This window comes from Falco cherrug, chromosome 4 (genome assembly GCF_023634085.1).
Source record: "Falco cherrug isolate bFalChe1 chromosome 4, bFalChe1.pri, whole genome shotgun sequence".
NCBI lineage: Eukaryota > Metazoa > Chordata > Aves > Falconiformes > Falconidae > Falco > Falco cherrug.
The window spans coordinates 69,655,229-69,672,606 of record NC_073700.1 but is presented as its reverse complement, the minus strand read 5'-3'; the positions used below and the strand labels follow the sequence as shown (position 1 = coordinate 69,672,606).

General features: G+C 38.6%; 1 protein-coding gene across 6 annotated transcripts in view; it reads right to left on the bottom strand.

Annotated features, from left to right (window-relative positions):
* ARHGAP21 (Rho GTPase activating protein 21) overlaps window positions 1-17,378 on the bottom strand; it is a 119,000-nt gene that overhangs the window by 52,533 nt on the left and 49,089 nt on the right. For all 6 annotated transcript variants that reach the window (XM_055708360.1, XM_055708359.1, XM_055708361.1 and 3 more), the window contains 2 exons: window positions 15,061-15,243; window positions 9,276-9,300 (listed from right to left, as the gene is read on the bottom strand). In XM_055708360.1, coding sequence (XP_055564335.1) covers window positions 9,276-9,300; window positions 15,061-15,243 — 208 coding nt within the window. The remainder of the gene's footprint in view (window positions 1-9,275; window positions 9,301-15,060; window positions 15,244-17,378) is intronic.

The window sequence follows — 17,378 nt, the reverse complement described above, 5'->3', positions numbered from 1 at the left end:
ATTTAAATAGACACTGAACTGGCTCTCATCCTTTAAAAGGCCGGAGTGTTTCAGCAAGTTTAGACAAGCTCCAAGAATAATTTACCCAGATGCCATAAGCAAAAGGTGGCTTCAGCCACTTCCAAGAGTGAGGCTGGAAGGAGGAAGACCACCAAACATCCTTATCGGTGTTACCACTGAGATTGCCACACAATCTCGAAAGTGACAAGAAAAATAAAAATAATGCACCTCCCATGACACATCTAATTTGTAACACTTAATATCTGATACTTACAACCCAACACCAAGGAGCTACCTCAGCTTCCTTTAGAAAATGCTCATCAAAAAATGTTAGTGGCCTACTACTAGTTTGCCTAACACTCAAATGCTACTTGATCCCTTGTCCATACCTGAACACACAAAGCAAGAGGTCAAACCTATAAGGTTACTCCCACTCAATATCCAACATAGAATACCTTTGATACACTTCCCCACTTCTGAGTAAGAGGGGACAACTGTACGAATTTATGGCCTTCAGTCTCTGAAGGCTTCTCTGAACATTCTGATTTCTGAGCAGCCTGTCAACTACACCAATATAAGCACTCACTTCAGGCTTTTACAGCTATTTTATGGACCAGTTCAGAAAGCTGATTATCCGCTAGACTTGGTTCTTTCTCCTACATGCAAAAGGAGGCTATGTTGAACAGTCCTTCTTTTTCCTCAAAAGATGAACCCCAACCCTAAAGATAAGGATCAATTTAGGAATAAAAAATTTGGATGACAGGTTTAAAATGTTGTTTACATTTGCAGGTTAATTTTACAGCTCAGTAATATCCAAATACAAGTAAAGACAAGAAGAAAACCTAGCATACCCAAGCTTTGGTAGACGAATATATGCTCTTTATTTCTCCTTTGTCTTTTACACACTTGGATACAAACCAAATCTTTTTTCCGTCAGTAACATATAAATGAACTTCCTTGAATATATAGCCTCAAAGTGTATGTTTATATTTTGAGTTAGAAGCTCAAACAAAATTAAACAATGTTTTCAGACAGTAGCAGCCAAGGATACTTTATCCAGACCAGCTCTTGGGGAATAAATCTTGTAGATACGCACTCAATCATTACAGAAATAAATGCCAAGTAAAATGGAAAATCTAGTAACTTACTTCACGTCTCAAAATTTAACAATCAGTACATTTCAATTTAATTGTGCCTAAATCTCCAGTGGGTCCTGTCTGCACCCAATCATCAGGTAAAAGCAAGATGCTGTCAAAAACTGAGTCTAAACTTCCCTCCTTCCAAAATCACCCTCTAGAGCAGATTATCACACTGGAATTTTGACAGTAAGTTCTCCAGCTCTGCACTACATAGTGTCAGACTGGATTCACAATTTTCCTTTCTAATATTGGAAAGCCTAATTTTCTGGAACATGCCAACAATTCTTTACAAGGTGATACAACAAAGAACAGTAAAGCAGCTCACACTACTAGTCTGTCAGACATACACCCTTTATTTTCCAGTGCTCATTACTGTACATCACTTTGCCTCCTCCCTTCTCCATACGTTTGTAAACGTTATAACTGAGCATTACATTGCAAGCTACTACCAAGTAAGACAGTTTCTCCCAAATCTTCAACTGCAATGAAAAACAAGACATCATACACAAAGAACAGGTGAAAGTGTGAGCTTCCAGGTACACACTCACACTGTGCAAGGAAGCATCACAGATGAAAAGCACAACTTCTGTGAACAACAAATTTGATATTTACTTCATTTCTCCACAAGTGTAGCTATAAACAGAGGTATAATCTCATGTAAGGGCAATAAAAGAAACAGAAGCATACAAAGTTGCTAAGTACACAAGTTCGGTGACTGGAAACTGAAAAACAGACCATAAAGTTGTCCTTTCCTTTACCAGTCTTGTAAACACACAGAAATCTCCAGGATGAGTAAATGGCCACCAGTCAGGATAAATTAAACCAAGTCATTGTCCAGCTGGTTTCACTAACAGAACGACTGAAATATTCCTTGCCATGTAACCATTCCCTTAAGTGATGCTATTCAAATGAACCAAAGTTAAAAAAAAGTCTGAAGAAGCACAAACAGCTGTAAATCAAATGCAAGACAAATACAGAAAAGTAGTCACAAGATTCTTCCTAGCCAACATATACATTTTTCATAATCATATGCAGATATAATTAATGCAGCAATTTTCAACCAAAAATGTAACTGCTACTTTCAATAACCAGTGAGATCATAGTAGAACGTATAAAATTAAAGGAGTAGTGTCGTTTCAACTGTTGTTCAAATTAATGTAAAATAAAATTAAATACTTCATTCATAATACATATATTTATAATCATTATCTAATATTTATACTACCTGGATCTACTAAACACACTACAAATCAATACCATGTTCACAACCTGATGGGGAAATAATAAAAAAAGTTTCCCACTGTAGTTGCAAGGAAGCTTTCCTGGAAAACATTTGAGAAGCCAGAAGTGGCAGAGGGGAGGATGCTGCACTAGCACAACCATCTGATTTGCAGTGTAGTAAGATTCTAATATGCTCTTTCTCCCTGATAAAAGGGAATATTAAAAAAAAAACAACACACCACCTACTTTTAAATAGAACAGTAGAATTAAGATTTGTTAACATTGATAATTGACTTACATTTAGAGAGGGTCACATACAGCAAAACTTCTAACTTCCGAAAACTTGACACAGAAATTAATTTTATCTAGGTGCCAATTCTAGCTTAATCCCTTAAAATGCTAGTTTGGAATACAGCTTCTACAAGGAACTTAACTTGTATTGTATCAAACGCAGTAACCTTGAATTAGTTTTTAAGCTACTCTTTGCAGACCAGACAGTATTACTATACTGCTTTCCGATTTATCTGGAAAACAAAATTACATGGCCTAACATATTATCAAATCTACCAACACACTACAAGATACCAACAAGCACATCACTTCTCTGTAGTCATTAACCTTCTTATATAAAACAGCCAGATAAAAACATCTGAGTCATAAAGAGTACACAAAGGACACCTCTTTGACAAAGAACCTTTACGTTCTGAAGAGGAAAAAACCACCCAAACAAAACAAAACCACCCACACCTAAGTACTATTGCTGACCTAGCTCTTCCTTTCTTTTTAACCTGCTGAGCACAAACCAGCAAGCGTTTTGGGACACAGTGTAACACAGACTTTCTTACAGTCTCTCTCCTAAGAATCTGCTGCTTAAACACATGCCATTTCTCCTCTTGCTAGAGGGAAGGGGAAAAAAAAAAAAAAAAAGAGAAAAAAAAGGAAAGAAAATCTTTTGCTCAGGGCAGGTGAACTGCGCTAAGAAATCCTCCTAGCCCAGGAGCTGAATAAAGGCTACAGAGTCTTGCTAACTTTATGCAGAATATTTTTTACTCCTAGCCCTACACTCAGGAGACAGCAAAAGGATGACTCTCACTTTTATACTAAAGAATCACCAGCCCTGTGAAACTCCACAAATTACTAAAATAGGACAGGCTCTTACGTACATCTTTCTCTGACTCAAGAGGGAGGAACGTTCCTCTTGAACATGAAAATCTAGAAGTATGTTTTTGGATATCCAAGGCATTTGAACTCTTTTGGATCAACAATAACAAGTGACACTGATTCATGGGACATCCTTCAGGCAAAAGGTGGAGAAATATCTACAGATACAGTGGGACAAATGCTTCTAAATGATTACTGAATCAAAAATCTGCTAAACATTTCCCAACCTACATAGAAAGAGATTGCTGAAAGTAGAGCATTTATTAACAGAGACTTCATTTAGTTAAACATAAATCACAAAACTGTCAGGATTACATTTGACTGATAGGAGTCCAGTTAAAGATAATTCTGGACTTTATAATCTGCAAACTGAATTTCATACATAGTAAGCATTTCTCCACTAGTAACCCACTGCAGAAAAGAAGCCCAAAGGTCCCAGTCCAGCCCTGACAGAGCTTATTTCACCCACTGTCAAGCACAAATTAACTCAACTAAATAGCACTAACCAAAATACAGTGCCAAGGATGAGCCTCTAAAAAGTGGATGGTAACAAGCAAAATAGCCCTATTAAATGCCAGCTGTTTCTCTGTTAAATGACTCAGCTCTGTCATACAGGGAAAATACGCTGTCCTTACTACTCAAAGCACCTCTGGTACTTTGATTAGGCAACTCAAAGATGCTATTTCTTCTTTTGCTTACTCTTTTCTTAAACCATTTGACTAATACAAACTCAACTCCATCTTCATGGTGGCGTGGGAGGAGAGAAAATCATCTAGCATTGTTATTGAAAAAATATAACACAGTTTCAACTCTTAATTACAAACTCTCTAAAACTGTGTTTTCCTGTTGTGCTATCTGCCAATATTAGGACAAGTTTTTTTCAATTCTCTCAAAACTAAAATGAAACCTTTTAAAGTTTAAAACTTAACCTACAATTAAACAGTCTAGAGGATTTACTTTAGTTCTTACACAAACATAGAGCCATTCAATTTATATCTGTTGCAGTGAACCTACAGACTCTCCCTTAAACTCATGGAAATTACACTTGTGCAGCTCTTCATTTTTTATTGAAAGTCAAGGATTATTTGAACTCCACAGCAGTCACTGAGGAACATTATACATGTGACAAGTTGGAAGGCCCCTCTGCTAGACATTCTGGATGTACTTTAAGGGAACATGGAATCATGAGGCTCTGGTCCCAGTGGAAAACTAAACAAGCATTTTTAGCATTCTCAACATTTAGTGTTAAAAAAATTAAGCTTGATTAAAAATCCACAAAAAAGGACAATTTACTGTGGTACTATCCTAAAGCATTAGTGTTACATACCTCCTCTCTTGCTCCTAATTCAGCTACCATATATCTTAGACCAGAGGTCCTCAAACTACGGCCCCCCAGGGTCCTCAATCCGGCCCCGGGTATTTTCAGACCCCCCCTGCCGGGGGCTGGGGGGGGAAACCAAGCAGCTGCAGATGACTGCCTGCCACTGCATCCACACGCCGGCCCCCTGGTTAAAAAGTTTGAGGACCCCTGTCTTAGACCATACTACCCCAGCAATCTATGACCTTTCCAAATATTTGCTGTCACATTCATTCTCTTGTTCCTTATCTACCTTGTTCCCATCATCATAGGCACAATTAGTTTATTTCATAACAGACTGAACTGATAGACAATGATGTTAAAAAAACTGGGATTAAATTAAATCCTGAGAACACAAACTACAGAAATCAACACCTTTTTTGTTTAAAGAATGTTTAAAGAAATGAAGCATCAAAGACTCGAGGCATTATGTAAGCTTCAGTAAGGAGCACAAAATACAAGAAACAACCAACCCACTAAATATGTACTAAACTTGTATTTTGCCAACTACAGCTTCAAGAAGTCTTTGAAGGACAACAACATATTCACCCTATTAAGTGGACAGTGAAATGGCATGGAAACCGCACAACACTGGATATGGTTTTTCCCAGCACCACTCGCCACATGTTGACAGTGCAAGTTTTTAATATAAAATACTACTATTTTTAATAGGGTTTTTCAGCTTGTCTCCACATATTCCTACAATGCTCTCCCCTTAGACACTTCTGCCTGTGAGATACTTCTTAAATAGAAATTTGAAACAGGGCAGCTTCAGAAAACATGGAGAATACTGATGGCATACCATCCTCCTCAAAACATATGAAAGAAATATTCCAGGTTATCACAGGCTGGTCAGTCATTCTCCAACTACTGGTCAGAAATCCTTGAGAAAACAGTAGCAGCTGATAAAGTTTTAGTCAGCAACCAAGGAATCCACTGAGAAAGATCTGCATCTTCTGATAAAAGTGCATCTGTCAGAAAAGCATTATTAATAGCTTAGCTTAAGGTCAACCATCTGGAGCAGTGAAAGTAGGAAAGAACAGAAATATTTCAAATAATAAGTACAAAATATTTAGAGTAAAACTGCTGTGATGCTCTTCCAGCAGATAACAGGGTGCTGAAGTCCCCTGTAAGGAGCAGGACCTGCACACATGAAGCTTCCACCACTTATCTGAAGAAAGCCTCATCTACATCTTCCCTGATCATGCAGTCCACAGCAGACACCCACCAAAACGTCGCCCACATAGGTCTGCCTGCAAATCCCAACGAGAAATTCTAAACTGGCTCCCCATCCATCCTAAGCCAGAGCTCCGCACATCCCTGCTGTTCTCTCACCACTTGACAACAAAAGCAAATCAACCCCAGTGCTCTCCCAGCTTGTCCCTCCCAAAGCGCCTGTACGCATCCACTGCAGCACTCCAGCCCATTGCCATGAGCTATCCCACCACGCCCCTGTGACGCCAATGAGATCATAGCCCTGCAACTGCATGCAGATGTCCAGTTCCTCCTGCCTGTTGCCCCTGTACTGCATGCATGACTGCACAGGGGCTCCAGAGAGGCCCTCAAAAAAGGCATGAGAACTTCCCCCATCATATTGTCCCACAGGCATTCTCCTACTTATGTGCATACACTTGAGGTATGGTGGTCCTCCCTTCTGTCCCAGCTGTTGACAGTGAGGGGTCTCTACTTTCTCACTTGCTTATTGGCCATCATCTCCCTCCTGTATAATTCCCAGTTTAGAGCTTTCCTGGACAAATTTACATTACCTTTTATTCTAAATGCTTTGAAATCTTACTGCTCATCAAAAGCAAGATGAATGCAAGCCAGGAGCATGATTTAAATATACACTCAAAAAGTTGCACTCAAATTCTATGCTAGAATATAAAACCATATAAAAATATTTCTTTCACTGTTAGAATACATCATACCTGGTACATGCTTTTATCTTCTGCCCTCTAGACTTAATTAGGTACTCCACTCCTTTGAAAAAAGTATTCCAGTGCTTTCAATAAAAGGCAATAGCAATAGAGATGCTTTTCTCCACACTCACCTACTCAAATCTGTAAATGCTGAACCTCATAAAAATCTCAGCTTTTAAAGGTAAGTTTAACGTGTGAAAAGGACAAAGCAGAACATGCAGGTAATTAGAAATCTTCATTCAAAATTGATTGAAGAAAATAATACAATTTTGCATTGGCACAGACTGCTTCACAAAAATGAAAGGCTTTAATCTCCTGAATCCCCTTAGATTATTCTTTGAGCGGGGAAAGCTCAAGTGGATTATCCTCGACAAACCTCAAAAGAGAAACGTTTATCATTAAGAAATTTTCATTGCTAATTAAGACAGCTTCAGAGGCACGGTTTCCAATTAAGTTTGAAGGACAATACATGAGAACCGCCACTAGATGGCGCCTCCGCACGCCAGGCAGGCAGGGCGCCGTGCCCAGCAGCCCGCTCGTCCTCACGCCGCTGGAGCAACCGGTGCTCCAGCCGCCAGGGACCCCCGCCAGCAGCCCAGCACACAGCGTCAGAGCGGCTCCCGTCTCATTTTCCAGTGTTAATTACTTTAAGAATCCTTGTGATAATCCTTCACGGAATTTCTGGCATGCCTGCTTTGGCTAAATTAACGTTATGTTTGTGAACGTGAAAAATGAGATACCCTTTTCCTGATTTTCTCCTCACAAGCTCCCTACTTGCATCATTTGGGAACAGGAACAACTTGTAGCAATGTAAATCGAAACAGCTTCATCCCCTCTCCCTGCCCCCCAAGATCACACCGAATGTTGGAGGAAAATGTCTTACAGACATCATCCTATTTTGTTGGTTTTAAAGGTGTAACACACAAAACTGGCAGGTTAAGTTCTGCCAACACCTACACCCTCCACCTCACAGTCATCTCTCTCCTGAAAGAAGTACAAGTCCAACCTTCTCTCCTGCTAATGAGAATACTATCTTTCCAGAGCACTTTGTGCCCTCTGATCTGTCTATCAAAGCATACAAAGAGGATGAAATGGATTAATTCATTCCCAAGAGAAAAATAAAAGAGTTCAAGAAAATTCGTATTTCCCAGAATGCTTCTAACACACCAGTTACACCAAAAAACTGAAACAAACGTCCAGGCATGTTCTATGTCTTCGAACTGAAGGAGATTTTTAGAAGCACATTGACAGTGGGTACCTTCTCTAATACAGTGAGTGTCAAGCAAGTGGTAACTCACCAGTAGAACAAGCATTCACTCTATGCTGTCTCCCAGCAAAGGTACCACCACCTCTGAGGAGGCCAGTCCTCGGCACGCTGCCCTGTGTCACCACATGAAGCACAAACCCTGCACATCACACTGGCAACACAGCTAATCCCACCGCCTCCAAGTACACCACCGTAACGACAGACTGGGAAAAACAGAAAGTGGGACTGGGCTCTCAACCTGAAACCCCAATTTCCTTACCTACATCAACACAATTTTCACCCTTCTAAGGAAACAGTAAGATATCAGCAAGAAGTTTAAAAATTACTAAAAAATAAGTTAATTAGTAAATTAAGAAAGAGAGCAGACACAGGCAATGTGAGAGGGAGAAAACCATGAAAATTGAAGGGAAGTGACAGGCATAATCTAGAAATAAGTAATTCTTTCATCCCTCCTAAATCAAGTGCAAGAATTTTACTCACACATCTTATCTTAAGTCACCTGAAGCATGTTTCATGGATCTCTTAAAATGTACACAAGTACCAAAAATGAAGTAAGTTAGATCAGTACTGTTAAATGCTGAAGAAATTATGATGAAACTAACAGGAATAACCTTTTTTATCTTCTATTTTTAAAACAGTTGTATACCACTTGTGGATACTTTTTACCATCACTACAAATACTAGGCTTATATACTTATGTGTTGGTTTTATTACAGTAACTTGCAATAAAATTCAAATTTCATACTAGCTGCCCTCAGATACACTGTACAGCACTTCAGCACTTTCTTTGTTTTAATGGACGCATACAGGTATACCCGTAAGACTCAAACGCTTTATAGTAGTACTTTGCACAGGTAACTGTGGGTCTTCCATGCAGATCAAACCAAGAAAGTGTGAAACTTTGGCACTAAAAAGGTAACACAGCTGGTTTTGTTTCTTCTTGTCATATAAATGACAAGGTGATAAACACAGCACAGAAGTGATACTTTAATTAACTTAGTGGACACACAAACACCTACACTAAACAGGTAAAGCTGAAAGACAGGTATTTTCTTTCTTCTACTCCAATGCCATGAAATCCAATGAGCTTGATGGTCACACTGAACTGATTTTACATTTCAAACTTCTGGGTAGCTATTGAAGCGTACTACTCAGCTGAAGAGGAGTGTTCAACATATTTGGATCTGTGAAAGAATAAAAACAAGACATACCTTGTCTATTCCCATTCTCTTCATCCTAAGGAAAAAAGAAAGAGTGCATATTAAAAATGCAATAAATGGGAAAAAATAGATAGGCAACTATAAGCCATTAAGACTGGAAATAAACCTGTACGGTAAGTCTGCATTCTGATACCTCGTACTTTTCACAACTATTCAACTGTACAGAATTAAAGCTTTCATTTTGAGAATGTAATGTAATACACGTTTAAGAAAAAACAACAATAAACCAAAACCCACAGCTAAGCACAGTTCCATGAAATCCCCACAGAAACAAAAGAACAGCATTATCTGAAAACAAATGTACCAAAACCCTCAACACACTGCCACGAAGCCTAATGCTGCACTGTGTGCTGCTGCAAGCACGTTTCCACCCTGAAAGTGAGGCAGGAGAGGTTGTACTTTAATCATCTAAGGATTCAAAGCCAAGTAATGATGAGTATGAGACAAATCTCTCCTAGATGCAATACATCTCTTGTGAGATATACAGAAATCCTGCTGGAGCTTTGTAAGATGCTACAGAAAGGTAACTGTAACTAAGAAAAAAACAACCAAAGAAACCCCTAAAACACTGAATTAAGAGATCTGGTACTCATTCTACTTTTAGAAAGCCATGATAATTATCATTACCACCCAAACTCTGAGAGCAGCAAACAACATATCCTTAAGCTGTACAGTCCCATCTGCTCTATACTTCGGTAAAAACACTACACTAGTACACAAGTACTGTTAAAATCAATCATATCCCTCGAAGCCTTGTAACAGCCAGTTGAACTATGATCAGCAGCAAAGATTCCGACACAGCTAACATCTGCATGCCTGTAGTTTCCACTTAATCTGTCAAGTGAAAAAACATCTTTAGCACTTTGAATATTAAAGCTTATAGTCTGGAAAATATGGGTTACACGTAGGGAGGCTACCTGGTTTGATGCTATAAAACAAAAAAATTACGGAAGTGTAAAGTTAGCTAATATATAATTGCCATCATTTATGAAATTATGTAGTGGGTTTGTCACTGGGTATGCAAAGCTCTGTTATAAGACAGCTGCAAAACATCAGTTTTCATGGTATCAAGCCAATGAGCTCAGGCCTTTAAAAACGAAATGCTTTTATAACAGAAATGTTTTGGAATTAGCTTTCCTTCCTACATTTACCTCTTAACACATTGCAACATGGTAGTATATGCTGCTTCCATACCAGAACAGAAGGTCTTCTTTTATCATTTACTTGTTTTTCAGACTGATTTAATTTGGATAATGAACTTCACATGCAAAAAAAGCATGTTGCTGACCAACAAATCTTAATAAACATCTGATGCTAAAAGCAAAATTTAACATCGGCCTTTTGCAATGCTAGCTTAAGAAGTCTTCCACACACTCCCTATTCACTTTCCTAACCGAAGGAGGTATAATGGAGGACACATAATGGGTCATTGCTGAACATACAGCTACGTTCAGTTTGAGTGTGTGGCCCCACACAAGCACAGCCAAGTACTTTTGCCAAAATTAAATGTGCTGAACTGCAGCCTCAGTTTCCAAGATCATCTTTCACATCGTCCTTCACACAGGGCTGTCCCTCTCAACAGTTCTACCAAACAACACTTTCTTCCATAAAGGTTATCTATCATGTTTATAAATTATTTAACTAATAACAACTACAGCAAGAAAGAATTCCTTGATTTGCAGTTATTAGCATTTTCACGCAGGAACCAAGAGAAGATACTAGAACTTAGCACAATACCCTGAATTTGACCTAGACCTGCAGTACCATGTACATACTGGCTGCTAAATGAAATAAATTTTAAATAATATAAAAATATAAAATATATAATACAATGTAAATAAAGTAAATATAACATTGTAGTATTCAGTATTAAAATATGCAGAGATACTCCCTGAATTTATTATAACCAATCCCATTCAATCATTTCAACAACAGCAAGTAAGGCCTCTTTTCCAGTCAGATGTAAATCTAAATGGAGAAACCAAAGTTTTATGGATGCCTCTCATCCGCAGTTGGGCAGTTACTGTCATCTTGTCCCTAAAGTATCAAGTTTTATCCTTGAAGTTCACCCTGCTGTTTCAGTTGTTACACAAGTGAGTTTCACATCTAACACAGGTGGCCCACAATACCAGCTAGAGCCCTGCTACCTGACCAGGAACTGTAGTTTCACATCGATGACAGTGAAAGTCTATGAAAGGCAGACATCAGGTTTGTGCACTTAGGACTAGCAGTATCTGCAGCTTAGCCTCACTAAACCCGCAGCCTCTTGGTTATCACAATTCCACCTATTTTACTCAGGTTCTAAACAGTTCCTTCTTTTCAGAAAAAATCAGTAGCATCATTAAAAATAAAATGAAAGTTTAGCACTATTGGGTTTTTCTGATCAGCACTGGAACAAAAGAAACCCTTGTTGAAGTTTTGCAACATTTAGAGACATCCATGAAATGGACCAGATGCCTACAACTTCATGTGTTTGATGGTAAACTGCTTCTGCACAAAAGTGACCCAAGTGACATGTTAAGCTGGTGCTCCTGTTACTCAGAAGTGTACAGGAGAAGGCTCACAGCTCCCTCCTTATTGAATACCAAGGGTAAGGTGTGCCTCCAGTCTGTGAAATGTTAAGGGAAGATGTCACCAAACTGTCCCCCCTCCAAAAAAAAAAACAACCCCAAAACAAAACACCTGAAGAACTGAAGATAAGGCAGGTACTATTAGGTGTTAATATATTAAAAGACCAGCGTGTTCTGGGGCTCCTGGTCAGCCAGAGCTTTGAGGCAGATCTGTTTAGACCTCTTCCTTGTAGCAAGCTCCTCAGGACAACTAAAAAAGGCTTTTCAACTGAACACAGGTTTTACTAGACGAGCAACTAGAACACAGAAATTAAAATCTAAATAAAAATCCAACAACTCAAATGCACTTAGGCAGAGAACGTATTATTAAAGATTTTTATAAAGTAACACTTTCTCTTCTCCACTCAATACATCCTGTGGGGTAGAGTTCTTTGCTTGTAAGAAAATTTACCTTAGTGGCTTTCCAAGTTGCAGCCTTCTCCAGCCTGCTGAAAGCTTTTCTTCCCACTCCTATGGAATATCCAGCTGTTACATGATCTTTACCACACCCTGCAGACTACAGGCATTATGATCTCTGTCCTAGAGCTCACTGTTCCCCCCATGTGAGGAGTCTTGACCCTTCTCCCCAGAGTATCCCACCTGACCTGTCAACAGCTTTTCAAACACATACAAACTGCAAGCAACAGAAGCAGAAATTTTAATGAAGAAATTTTCACTACATATTGCTGAATTGGAACCAAAAGTAAGTATTAAAAAAAACCAAAATCATATATATCCACAAAGAATGTTGAAAGACTGTTTATGGTAAAGCTCTTTCAGATGCTTTCCTTTATTTTCAATACCTCTACTAGTTTATGTTGACTTGCAGTAAGATTCAGAAATATTAGGGTAAGCTTACCTTGAAAGAAATCTATGGAGCTAGAACACAAAGCCTTCCTTGGGGTAAAAAAAGACCTCTGCGCTGATCTAGAGTGAGGCTGACACTTGTGGTAACAAAAGGACTATGGGTCTGCAGAACTATTAGGGGATTGAGTAACAGGCTGTTACGTCAATGGCATCTTTAACTTCCAGCTGTAATCTCTACCTTACACCAGAGGTAACTGCATGCATTCTCAAGTGTGAAGAAGGCTACTACAAGATCCAAGGCAGTCAGAAAACCAAATCATAGTTACCATTATTATATTATCTCTAAGGTGTGCAAAACAAAATCTCTCTGCCTTCCAAGGCCCTTAAAATTTTCACCAAGGAGGAAAGAGAGAGGAGTGATACTTGAACTTTAAATCAACAAAGAGAAACTGTAGTTACTGTAATTAGCTAGTAACCAGTACTACTCTCTTTGGTCAAATAAGAACAGCACAGAAATCAGGTTTGCCTCATACTAGAATCTGGCTGACAATAGGTGAATTTCATTCTTTGGTACTATAACTTGGTACATAGACTTCTATAAAAGCCACTTTATGAAGATGCAGGAGTAATAATTGTGAAGATCTGTTCTTTTTTTCTACACCTCACAGACATGTAAAGAAAAATTATATAAAAAAAGAAAGTAACAGTTCTGGTTAACTTCTGCAAGTACTGACTAGGGCTCTGTTCAAATGAAACTTACCGTCTTTAGATGTAACTGAATGCCTGAATAAAGGTATTACAACTTCCTAATAATCTCATTATAACCTTTTCAAAAAACAGACAGAAATGAGAATGAATTAACCAGATTCTAACATATCAGAGAAGGTATCTTCTTCTGCATGTGAAAAAATATATCAACCCCTCAGAGACATCTAGTAATACATTCGGAAAGAAACCCATCCAGTCACTTCATTAAGGAGATTATTGCTGCTTATGTTGTTTACTTTAACCCTCACTGTGAATAGGGGTTGTTGTTGTGACATGCTAACATGCGTGTGTAATTTGTTCTGCTCAGTTAAGGCTTCCCCACCCTCCTTCCCCTGTTCCACATTGGAATTCAACTCGAGACTGACTCTTGGCTGACTCTCTGTAACCTGTTTTGAAGGACAGATATGTTGGGATCACCTGATCCTGCTAACAGCCTAACTTCCGGTTAGCTTCAGTGACTCCTTGTCAAGGGGAAAAAATTTGGGCACTCAAGGGCCAGCTGAACAGCTGAAGTTAAGCAAAAAAAATGTGCCAACTTTCTCCTGAAAAGCTTTTCCTGCTTCAAAGCCACTGAGCACAGGCAAAAATGAAAGACTCCTGCAGAGACACAAGTCAATTAGATATCTGGAAGGAGCATGAAGCTTCAGTACCTATTCCCCATCTTGATAAACATCTATTCTTCTGCCTAACTGGAAAAGCAAAAGTGAAACTGAGAGGTGCCACGGATTATGAGAACTTGCATGCTTGACTTTAAAATAGGCAAACCTTATTTTAATTCGCTAGGAAAAACAACTCTCTCATTACTCAAATTTCTATCACTATTAAATGGACCTTTTCCTCAGAATCAGGTACTACAGCAATTTTCAACTTTGAGCAAGGCAGACCAGATGGCTGCTTAACACTTAGAACTACTTGTTTTAACTTAAAATATTTTAGAGCTTTTTTTATTTAAGAAAGTTGTCCTTTAATGTAGGCCTGTATACATTTTGTATTTATTTGTCTCTTGACAATTGCAGATTGTTGCTCTTTCCAGCAGAAAGAATATAACATAGAATCACAAGCCATCTTTCTAGTGTGCATTAATTTTAGGATACTCAGAAACTATGGTAAACTAATGCTTTTGCAGGCTGTTCTCTTAGCATGATGGTATGAGAAATTTCTGTTATAGCGGAAAAGGAAAAAAAAAAAAGAAAAGGAAAAAAACCCCCAACAATTAACAAAAAACCCCAAGCCTCCCACCCTTGAAGTCTATACTTTAAAAGGTGTACAGACTAATGACGTTGGCTTTGGGAATAAAAATTCCATATAGATAAGTATTTCTGTATTATGTAATAACCACTGGTCTTACCCACGGAAACAAATATTTTTACCTTGGGTGTACTCACACTCAGTCAATTCCATTTTCTTGAAACAGATCAGTGCATGGCTATCAAACAATGCAATAAGTGAGCCTGCCCTCCTTACACACAAGGGATCTTTCATTTGTGTAGGACACATCTATACATACATTTACTTTCAAGCAAGCTGTATTTTTGACCCTGAAAAGTATAATAAAACTATATATAAAGTGCTTCATTATTAGTTTCACTTACTTTAAAAGAAAACTGAACTGCAGATTCTGGAGGGTAAACTATGAAGTGTCTTAAGGTGAAGCCAAAACCCTGAGATGTCCTCCTTAGCACGACAGTTTTGGGACCAGGCCAAGAGAAAGTTTCTTCTTCCTCCGATGGTGACACAGCTTCACTCTGCTCTTTTCCATCTTTATTTTTTGATGCCTAAAATTAAGAAGACATACACAGAAGTTGTAGTTTGGATAACTAAAAAAAAAACAAAAACAAAACAAAAAAAAACACCAACAAAAAAATTTAAAAAAAAAAACCAAACCCAGCAACCCTCACCACTAAACATTCCTGTGCGCTTGAACATGTAATTTTCAAAATGAGCCGCATCCCTTACAGCATTAATTCTGTATGTGATATGACCACAGGTGTACTCTTAAATGAAGTCAGGTATTAAGAGACTCAATGTACAACAGTGAAACACTCAAACCACAAGAAATGTGCGTATCTTGTGTGTTTTATTTGCTTTCTACTTAGACACAAAACACGTGTTTCTGGGTGCACATAGCTCACACATTTACACGCCCAACTCCTCTTTTCCTCACTTACAATGCAGGCATGGTTTCCTCAACTGGTATCCCTTCACTTAAAACACACAATACACAATTGAAGAACATATGCAATTGGTTAGGCTTCTTCAACAAGACACACTTTCCCTCTGCTCAGCCCTTTAACTTTAGTTTTTATTTTTTTCCACCTTTTGCTACTTTCTCTGAACATTTCAGTATGCAAATTCTAAACACACAAGTAAAAAAAGTCTAGCTTCCTTGCACACTTCTATGGCAATCCTTCCTCTCATGCAGAAGACAGACATCTTGGGGGTTTTTCTTAACAGTAATGTTATATACGTAAGACTCAAGAAACATATTATTATGAAAATATTTATCCTCTCAGCCTTATATGAAATCTTCCACTTCAATTTTCAAAGCGAGTGCCACATTCATTCAACATTTCAAATCAAAGGCAGAAGACATACAAAGAAAGCATGCAAAACCCTATGACCCTCCTCTGAATATTCTAGTTCAATGATGCATGAAACAAATTTAGATACCAGAGCCTATAGCCTATTCAAAGGGTATTCAAACAGAAATAATAGTCGTCTTGTCCTCCTGTAGCTCTGCTGCTGTGGCTCAGAAACTGGCTGATACGTGCCACAATTTACTGCTTGGTTTTCTCCCTGGGCTGCTCTAGAATAATCCCTTTTGCTTTAGTCTTACAGCTGGGATGTCGAACTGCAGTGCTTATCAGCAAGGTGGGCCCAGCCAACTCCCATCAACATCTACAGAGAAGACAAAAGCATTTCTACTCTAACCACAATGACAGCAACCCACATTACTATAAGGAAAATGTTGCAGCTGCTTGGTGAGATAGTTAACCCAGCAGATCATTCTGCATTCAGGTATGGAAAACATGATGCGTTTCTACACAGATGCTACAGTTTGTCCTCGGAAACCCACATCTTGATACATTCAACAGGGAGGACAAGAAAATATTAGCTAGTGCTTCAGAAATGAGCCTCCCTACCTCCAGTGACCCTGTTCTTCAGCAAAGAAAAACAAATGGAGAAGGGTCTTGGTGCTACAGCCAAGCCAAGAAATGAAGCCACTTCTGTAGCCAGACAATCAGAGAACTCAGAGCAGCCCAGCAGGACTCTGCTCCACTCAACAGCCTGGAAGAATTATCAGATGGTTTTGGAAAGAACTATAATAAATATCAAGGACTCAATCTAGGCCTAGTCTGTCCTCATCCATCATCATCATTCATGTCTTAAAAGTGTTAGTGTGAAACTAAAAAAGACTGTGCAACTAGATGACTAATAAAAGAAAAATTACTGAGAACTGTGGAACTGCCAAGACAACTGCTTTAATTTAAAGCCTAAGCAATGCAAAGATTATGGGAAAAGTTACATAATCCTTCAGCCTAAGGATGGGGTTTGTTACTGAGGTGTTCCCCACCAATCTGTTCAACTTGCAACTATTTTTCCAGTTCTGCACAAACAAATGTCCCTTCTCAGTCTTTCAGTCTCATGACATGAGCAGAAATTGGATCAAATAGCACTTCCACCCTACTAAACTGGCAAAAGAAATAGCTCCTAATAAAAAAATAATTACTGGCCTCTATGAAATGACCATGATTTCCTCCATTCAGTGACAGGCAGCAACCCATCTAACATTCCCTTGCAATCTTTTCTATCTCCTCTCAACTTTTTATAAGCAATGCGTGATGCAGAAGTTTTGAACAATCACAAGCGGCTACAGGTATCACACAACATCAAAAGATGTTAATAACCA